A 9,286-nucleotide genomic window follows, 5' to 3' on the forward strand; every position below is an offset into this window, starting at 1 on the left:
GTCTACAACCCACACAAGTGGTTTAGGTAGTGCAGCTCATCCAGGATAGCACATCAATGCGAGCTGTGGCAAGAAGGTTTGCTGTGTCTGTCAACGTAGTGTCCAGAGCATGGAGGTGCTACCAGGAGACAGGCCAGTACATCAGGAGACGTGGAGGAGGCTCTAGGAGGAAAACGACCCAGCAGCAGGATCGCTACTTCTGCCTTTGTGCAAGGAGGAGCACTGCCAGAGCCCTGCAAAATGACCTCCAGCAGGCCACAAATGTGGATGTGTCCACTCAAATGGTCAGAAACAGACTCCATGAGGGTGTTATGAGGGCCCGATGTCCACAGGTGGGGGTTGTGCTTACAGCCCAACACGGTGCAGGACGTTTGGCATTTGCCAGAGAACACCAAGATTGGCAAATCTGCCACTGGCACCCTGTGCTCTTTACAGATGTAAGCAGGTTCACACTGAGCACATGTGACAGTCTGGAGACGCCGTGGAGAAAGTTCTGCTACCTGTACCATCCTCCAGCATGACCAGTTTGGCGGTGGGTCAATAATGGTGTGGGGTGGCTTTTCTTTGGGGGGCCGCACTCCATGTGCTTGCCAGACGTAGCCTGCCTGCCATTAGGTACTGAGAGGAGATCCTCAGGCCCCTTGTGAGACCATATGCTGGTGCGGTGGGCCCTGGGTCCTCCTAATGCAAGACAATGATAGACCTCATGTGGCTGGAGTGTCAGCAATTCCTGCAAGAGGAAGGCATTGATGCTATGGACTGGCCCGCCCGTTCCCAAAACCTGAATCTGATTGAGCACATAAGGGACATCATGTCTCGCTCCATCCACCACCACAGACTGTCCTGGAGTAGGCGAATGCTTTAGTCCAGGTCTGGGAGGACATCCCTCAGGAGACCATCCACCACCTCATCAGGAGCATGCCCAGGCATTGTAGGGAGGTCATACAGGCACGTGGAGGCCACACACACACTACTGATCCTCAATTTGACTTGTTTTAGGGACTTTACATCAAAGTTGGATCAGCCTGTAGTTTGGTTTTCCACTGTGATGTGGAGTGTGACTCCATATCCAGACCTCCATGGGTTGATAAATTTGATTTCCATTGATAATTTGTGTGATTTTGTTGTCAGCACATTCAACTATGTAAAGACGAAAGTATTTCATACGATTAGTTCATTTATTCAGATCTAGGATGTGTTATCTTAGTGTTCCCTTTATTTTTTTGAGCAGTGTATATAAATATATATACAAATTATATGTGACCATTTTATTTAACAAATACTCATATTTCATTATACTGGATCTAACTATCTTCTTATCTTGTATACCTTTGAGGACTGGTCACATATAATCTGTATATATATTTATATGTATCATATTATAATTTTTGTACTAATTTCTGGCCAATTTGGATGTAGACAACACCAGTAACCTCAGGTATATTTTGTTGCTAAGTGAGCTACACAATTTTTGCTGTCCAAACCTTTTGTCCTGGCCTTCATGTGGTTGATACTTTGTGCCACCTAACTAAAAAATCTTTGCAGATCCCGTAACCCCCTTTATGGCCATGGTGTTCCTTAATGATTGACTTCATTTAGCAAGATAATGTGCTCTTCCATGCAACATAAATTGTTCAGGGAATAGTTTGGGGAACAGGACAAATAGTTCAAGATGTTGATATTCTGTGGGATATTCTGTAAAAATAAGTCTCATCCACTCAGGCCCCACCTCACAACCTTTATGGAACATAAAGGATCTACTCCTAAAGCCATTATGCCTTGTACCAAAGGAAGATTTTGAAGGTCTTGTGAAATCCACACCTTAAATAGGCACTGTCAGATACAAAAACATTTTGTATGTTGTACATCTTGGCAAAACATTAACCTTTTGAATATACTTCATAAGAAAATTTATTTTATTTTTATAGAAATCATGGCTTTGTCCAAGCTGAAGCACAGGCATGGACAAAGTCCATTGAGGGTGGGCTATAAATCCTTTGTGCTCCTTTTTTTCTCTGATGGGACAGGAGAGAGCACAGAGGAGTAATATAAGATAGGAGAGAGCACAGAGGAGTGCTATCAGACAGGAGAGAGCACAGAGGAGTCCTATGAGACAGGAGAGAGCACAGAGGATTACTATCGGACAGGAGAGAGTACAGAGGAGTGCTATCAGACAGGAGAGAGCACAGAGGAGTGCTATCAGACAGGAGAGAGCACAGAGGAGTGCTATCAGACAGGAGAGAGCACAGAGGAGTGCTATCAGACAGGAGAGACCACAGAGGAGTGCTGTCAGACAGGAGCGAGCACAGAGGAGTCCTCTCAGACAGGAGAGAGCACAGAGGAGTGCTATCAGACAGGAGAGAGCAGGAGACAGAGGATTTATAGCCCTCCCTCACTTACTGGACTTTAGGGGGGATTTATGAAAACCGGTCAAGAGGAAAAGTTACTGAGTTGCCCATAGCAACCAATCAGATCACTTCTTTTATATTTCAGAAGCCTTTTCAAAAATGAAAGAAGCAATCTGATTGGTTGCCATGGGCAACTTGGCAACTTTTGCTCTGGACAGGTTTTGATAAATCTCCCCCTTTGTCCATGTCTGTGCTTCAGCTTGGACAATCCATGTTTTTATAAGCCATGATTTCTATAAAGGATAACATTTTCTCATGAAGTATATTAGAAAGGTTAATGTTTTGCCAAGATGTAACAAAGCAAAAGTTTTTAATCTGACAGTGCACAGGTGGTTTTAATATAATGGCTGATCTGGGAGTGTGTATATCCATTCTTATTGATAGATATTAATTAATTACACTTATGAATAAAAGAAAACCCTGAAAGCTCATCTGTACATTGTCATTAGGTGTCTGATATGACACATAGTTTACTACACTGATGTGAATACATGTTGATTTTGTAATGTGTTTAGTGACGATCAACTTGAATGTGAAGCATCTGAATGTTAAGCACTGGCTTCTGTATTGTGACTGCTGAAAAGCACAGCTGCAAGATGTATTTCTATTACTGTCTGAAATAATTTTTCATTAGATCTATTTTTTCCCCTCAAATAATACATATTTAATTTTACAGCCGTGATGTGTCTTGTTCTCTTGTCATGTGGTTACCGCTGAGTAATTACAATTGTGTGTTCTTTCTCTGCTTTAGTTGGGAAATCAGAGAGAAGAGTCTGTGAGTCTCAACAATGACCATGCAGCTCTGTCCAGCACAGTCTCTGCTTCAAGCACAGAAATAAACCACAAAAGCCAAGACAATTACAGAGGTAACATACATACAGTGTCTTACACCTTGTTGTATAAACAGTGTGTTGGGCAAAGGGGCAATTTTAGATGACTACTCCATATATACAGATCAGATTACAGTGTAATCTGATCATTTTATGTCCCTTTTAACACGGATGTGCATTGGTTTGCCCAAAATAATATGAATATGGGTGAACACCAAAAACAGAAATAAGGTGACCATATGTTATATCTGGCAGCCTTTTTTCACCTTGTTCTTACTTATTGATTATTATTGAAGATTTCCATTATACTTTGGTTTGATCGTAATCTATTTTAGATGATTACTTTGTATAAGGCAGGATCAGCTTTAGGCTGAGCTGTCAGACAAGATCTGCGTCTGCTATGTACAGTGATACACATAAAATACAAAACCAAAACAGTTCAATATTTTTTATAAAGGCATGTTAGAAAATTCATTTTTAGCACAAAATAAATTACATTTTAGTAAAAATGTAATGCTCCTTTATGCGTTCATATCTTTTAATGCTTAGTGATAAACAGTGATAATGCTTCAGCAAACTATAGTCCTTGAAAAAGATTAGGCCAATATATGTCCCTACATGTGTGGCATATTAGGCTAGTGACCTACATTTTAGCACTTTAGATGGCATTAAATACTGTGAAAGCTTTTATTACCTACATTTCAAGCATTGCTGTGCACATGGTTCCTAGAAAAAAAAATCTTCTATAATTTTACTTCATTCATATCATGTTATGTTTTGTTGATAGCATTGTCTGCTGGATTGACAAACCAACCTGTTATGCCGCCCCTCATAGAAGTGAAGTCTGAGCGTAAAGAAAAAGATGAAAATCTTCTTGACCACGGCACATCAGATGACATGAAATCAGATGATGAAACGTCTCAATCGGACTTAAAAACCTCAAGGGGTAGAACAAGGTAATTTTAACCAAGTCTTGGTTGGCCAGTCCACGTGAGACAATGAGAATTCTCTCATTTACACATTTTGAGTTCTATTTAAATCTTTGGAACAGTAATTTAGCCTTTGCTTGTCAAGTAACAACTGTATTATTTAAACTTATGGGAATTGCAGACTGGCCCAGTTCTTTAAAAGCATACTGGTGCTTTCTAGGCTGGGAAAGTAAAATGGAAGATAAAGAAGAATCCAATAAATCCCCATGTGGACTTGCAAACAACTATAGATGTGCTTAGGTTGTGAAGAGGAAAGCTTTCTCAAGCTGCTGGTGCTCCCAGTAGGGTTATTAAGAAGACTGCCTGACTACAAGGAAACATAATTAATACATTGTAAATTCTATTAAAATTTTAAATTGGCATTCTCTGCAGTCACCATCTGGACTAGTGTAATGTTGCTTTGCGAACATTATTATTATTCTGTACGCTGAATGAAACAGTAGTCATCGATTTCTGACAAAAGTCATGTTTTTTTAACGGCTTTTCATAAAATGTGGAATTTTAGTGTAATCAACCAATACAGGCCGTCTGTATGTATTTGGCTGTTCTATATTACTGCTATACTGCAAATTCAAATTAGTTTTCTTTTCTTTACCACAGCAGTATTAATGAAGATGAAGACTTAAATCCTGAACAAAAGCTGGAAAGAGAAAGGGAAAGGAGGATGGCAAACAATGCAAGGGAACGATTACGCGTTAGGGACATCAATGAAGCTTTTAAAGAACTTGGACGCATGTGTCAATTACATTTAAAGAGTGAAAAACCACAGACAAAACTGCTAATTCTTCATCAGGCTGTAGCAGTTATTCTGAATCTAGAGCAGCAAGTTAGAGGTGAGTTGCTGTGCATCTTTTTGGTATTATATTTTAACTATTATAAAGGATACAAGTAATGTATACTTCTTTTATTTTTTATTTTTTTGTAAACTTATCATTGAAACATAGTAATCTTAACTATATTTGTGTTTCTTTTATTACAGAGAGGAATCTAAACCCAAAAGCAGCCTGCCTTAAACGAAGGGAAGAAGAAAAAGTTTCTGCCGTATCGGCAGAACCACCAACTGCACATCCGGGAACTCATCCTGGGCTTACTGATAATACCAACCCTATGGGTCATATGTAAACATCAGCCAGGTAAGCCAACTCTTAAGTATTTAAATAAACATTAGCTATAACTTGCTGTACAAAAAAATTGTGGGGGAGATTTATCAAAACCTGTGCAGAGGAAGAGTGGTGCAGTTGCTCATAGCAACCAATCAGATTGCTTCTTTCATTTTTTTTTTTTTTTAAAGAGGCCTGGGGAAAAATGAAAAACTCAATCTGATTGGTTGCTATGGGCAACTGCACCACCCTTTCTCTATACACCGTTTGATAAATCTCCCCCTGTATTTGTACCAAAATTGAATGGGCACATTCAATTTTTGGCTCCATGCTTCTTGATAAGACACTCTATTATCAAATATTCCCTTCATACAGTAGAAATGAAATCCATTAGTTAGATCTCCAACCCAGAGAACTCCTTTTTTTTTTTTTTTTTTTTTTTCTGTTGTGTTACATCTTAAAGACAGATTTTCAATAATGACATTTATTTTCAGGTGTTTAATAAATGAACATATATTTGTATTTAAAGTTATTTTACTACCTTTCTGTGATCATTTTTGCTTTCCTTCTGCTTCTGATGTAATCTGTCTCCTCTGTCTCTCTATTACCTGTTTCCTTTCTGGTGTACATCCTATAATGGACTTTCTGGTTCTGCTGTACACTCTAGCTGGGATTTCAGCCAGCTCTGTTTCTCACTATGTGGGATGCTTCTGTGGGTGTAGTGGGCTTGGGTTTATAGTTAACAAGGAGTAGTGGATGGGGGAAATCCTAGATAGTGTGTATAGGAGGAACAGAAAGTCTGTTACAACATGTACTGTGGGGCTGATAGTGGGGCTAAAGCGAAAAACTGAACAGGAGCAGAAAGAAAGCCTTATAGACCTGATAGAAAGGTAGTAAAATAACATTGTTTACCAATAAACTCTTAAGACAGTAGAAAATAGGTTTTATCATTAAAAAACTCCTTTATTTTGACAAGTGTCGCAGTTATTTACACTTGTTAACTAGATGTTCTACCAAGTATGTCACTGTTGTGTCTTGTGTGTTATTTTCTTGAGATGATAAATGTTTAACTGTACGTGTGTACTGAAACTTCTTTATTGTCTGTTTCAGGACTCGCACTATGAATAGGATATAGAAGGTGACCTTTTCATCACAAGGACACAGACAACTAACATTGACGACACAAATCTGACAGGATAATGAGCAAACAAAGAGGGGGGACTTGAATCAAGATGCCCAAAATGCAATATGATGATGAAAGCAAATGTGGAACACCTGCATCAGAAGTTGAAATCTGCTAGAATTTCAGCCCATTTCTGAACATATCTTCTTGTTTGTGTGTCGTTCCTGCACAATCAGACTGTCCTACTATCTCCACACCTTGTGGAAGCTGCCTTGTGCCTAAACTGAATTGACAAATGCATTGTATCTACAAATTTTATTTATTGTTAAGGAACTGTTGTAAAGGTCTACGTTTAAAGAAAAAAAGGGAAAAGTTGGGCTGAAAGTGATAAAGATTTCAGTTGATGCCAGCATTTGTTAGAACTGTTCTCTTGCAGAGAATACAAACAGTGGCGACCTGTGACCCTTTAGCATTCCCAGCATACCTATTAGTGTCTTAAAGAAGGAAGGGAAATGGCTTTTTTTTTGTCATTTCCATTTCTTTTGCCATTTGCATAGTGTTTTCCAACTAATGGAAGATATTCCATGGCATAGCTTTGTTTTTATTTCTTTTTTATGTTAATTTTGATCTCTGGTAATCTGAACAGTTATGGTCATAGGTATCCTCCCATGTTATACTCCATGCTTTGACTCATGAAATGGTGAAGATAGAAGACTAGAGCAATATTTTGATATGACTATAGAAATGAAAATTGTTATGTGGATAAAGGAAAAACAAAGATCTCTAGGCTTCATAGAAAAACAAACTGTATTGGGGGGAAAGAGTACTTACTAGAACAGCTACATTTACCCATGCAGTATCTGTAGGGCAGCAAGCATTAACTATAAGTAAGCACAAAGCTAAAATACAAAGGAGACTTGTCAGGCAGTAATTCTGGTAATCTTACCATTGCTGGATGTGTGTGTGTGAACAAATCTTATTGTATTAGGGAACATGAAAGCAATGGTCACCATTTAAAAAAAACAACAACAAAAAACGGATGATTTTGTAAAGGAAGGTTTATATTCTTTAACTATATTAGAGTGTAACCCATTGAACAGTTATTTATTCTGTTCTTGCAAAACCCTCTCACCAACATATAGATTCCTGTTAACTTTTACCCAATCAGTCTTCCACTTCGAGCATGGAGAAAATAAATTCATATTAAGATTTTTGTCCTGGTTTGAACAAAGGTTTTCCCAGTTGTAACAGATTCTGCACAGAACAAAATATATATGTATATTTTTTCTTTTTGGTAAAAAAATTACATTTTATTGGTCCCTTACAAAGTTAAGGGAGTTAGTGGATCTTACGTTTTGCTGATATTTGCATCCGATCATGGGACTAGATCTGTGGCCTTGTTCTTCATTTCAGTATTTATCAACATTGTTGCTTTTGACATGTGAGAGAAATCACATGCCACTGCCTGGCCTTTTTTTATTTTTATTTCTTCCTTTTTTTTCCTCTTTTGTTTGTGGCTTTATTAGACTTTGCAGTATGCCCAGAAGCTTTCCTTCATAAAATAGAAAGAAAAAACATTTGGCTTATTTTTCACTGTAGTTAGTCTTTTATACAATAATCTTGTAAGAAAATTTCTTGGATTCTAAATATTACTCTTTCTAGATTTTTGAAATCGAAAAAGTTTTCAGTAAAAAGTTTCTTACTTTATTTTACTATATTAGGTAGTAAAAATGTAGGGTTATTTACCATAACCTGTTCATTAATATCAGAAATTTACAATAGCATTTTAAGAACATAGTAGGGTCCTAGCATACCGTGTAGTACCTATGGAGTATTGTAAGAGCTACTTGTCCAAGATGAATTGCTGATCATCTTGTTCTACAGTTTTCATTGTTGGTCTATTGCAGATTTGTACCCTGTGTCAAACTCAACGTTTATTGTTGATAAAACGTTCAACCAGCAGCAGAAGTTCAAAATTTTTCTGTCAGTGTAACAGAAACACGATATGTATATAACATTTATGTAGCAATAAATGTGCCATCTTTTTTTAAAAAAAACTAAACTTGGTTCTTATTTATAATGCAATGCATGTATATTATTGACACCTTCATCTTCAGTGATACATTCTGCATTATTTTCTAGAGTAATGTAGAAAGCTGCACATATACATTTAAATATACACAGCATAGCCTGCTGACAGCTTAATGTGTAGGGGGTGCTTTTTGACCCCCATTGCAGATATTCTGGAAAGCCAGGCATCACAATCAATCCAACTGGGGCATATACAGCACAGGATACTTAAAGCAGAACTGTAGTGAACATTTTTTCATTACCTCTGTGCCTGGGCTGCAAAAACAATAAAACAGACTTTAACTCACCTTCTGACGTTCCCCCCTTGCGCCAATATCAGTGTCCCGGTCCTCCGTTGCTGGTCTTCTTCCTGCTTCCTAGGGACGGTGAGTCACACTGCAGTCAGCATATTGCCGGCCGCAGCAATGTCCCGCCTCGACCAGTGATAGGCTGAGCGCACTTTCATTTGAGGAGCCCTGGCAGCAGGGAAAAGAGGGGGCCAAGGCTCCTTGCATGACTGCGCTCAGCCTATCACCGGCCGAGGTGGGACATCTCTGCAGCTGGTGATATGCTGAGCGCAGTATGACAAATCGTCTGCAGGAAGAAGACCAGGACCGGGACGCCGATATCGGCGCAACAAGGGAACGTCAGAAGGTGTGTTAAAGTATAGGTTTTTTTTTGTTTTTGCAGCCCAAGTACAGAGTTAATGAAAACATTTTCACTAAGTTCTCCTTTTAAGATTTGAGTTTTATTCCTCCTTTAAAAA

General features: G+C 38.6%; 1 protein-coding gene across 8 annotated transcripts in view; it reads left to right on the top strand.

The window, feature by feature from the left end:
- TCF12 (transcription factor 12) overlaps positions 1 to 8,541 on the top strand; it is a 232,552-nt gene extending 224,011 nt beyond the window's left edge. For 4 of the 8 annotated variants that reach the window (XM_056572396.1, XM_056572398.1, XM_056572402.1 and 1 more), the window contains 5 exons: positions 3,160 to 3,274; positions 4,026 to 4,194; positions 4,828 to 5,060; positions 5,207 to 5,360; positions 6,438 to 8,541. In XM_056572396.1, the coding sequence (XP_056428371.1) occupies positions 3,160 to 3,274; positions 4,026 to 4,194; positions 4,828 to 5,060; positions 5,207 to 5,349 (660 nt within the window). In that variant the 3' untranslated portion in view covers positions 5,350 to 5,360; positions 6,438 to 8,541. The remainder of the gene's footprint in view (positions 1 to 3,159; positions 3,275 to 4,025; positions 4,195 to 4,827; positions 5,061 to 5,206; positions 5,361 to 6,437) is intronic. The other 4 variants (XM_056572400.1, XM_056572404.1, XM_056572401.1 and 1 more) reach the window with 3 other exon arrangements.
- Positions 8,542 to 9,286: the final 745 nt, after the last annotated feature.

Source organism: Hyla sarda, chromosome 4 (assembly GCF_029499605.1).
Source record: "Hyla sarda isolate aHylSar1 chromosome 4, aHylSar1.hap1, whole genome shotgun sequence".
NCBI lineage: Eukaryota > Metazoa > Chordata > Amphibia > Anura > Hylidae > Hyla > Hyla sarda.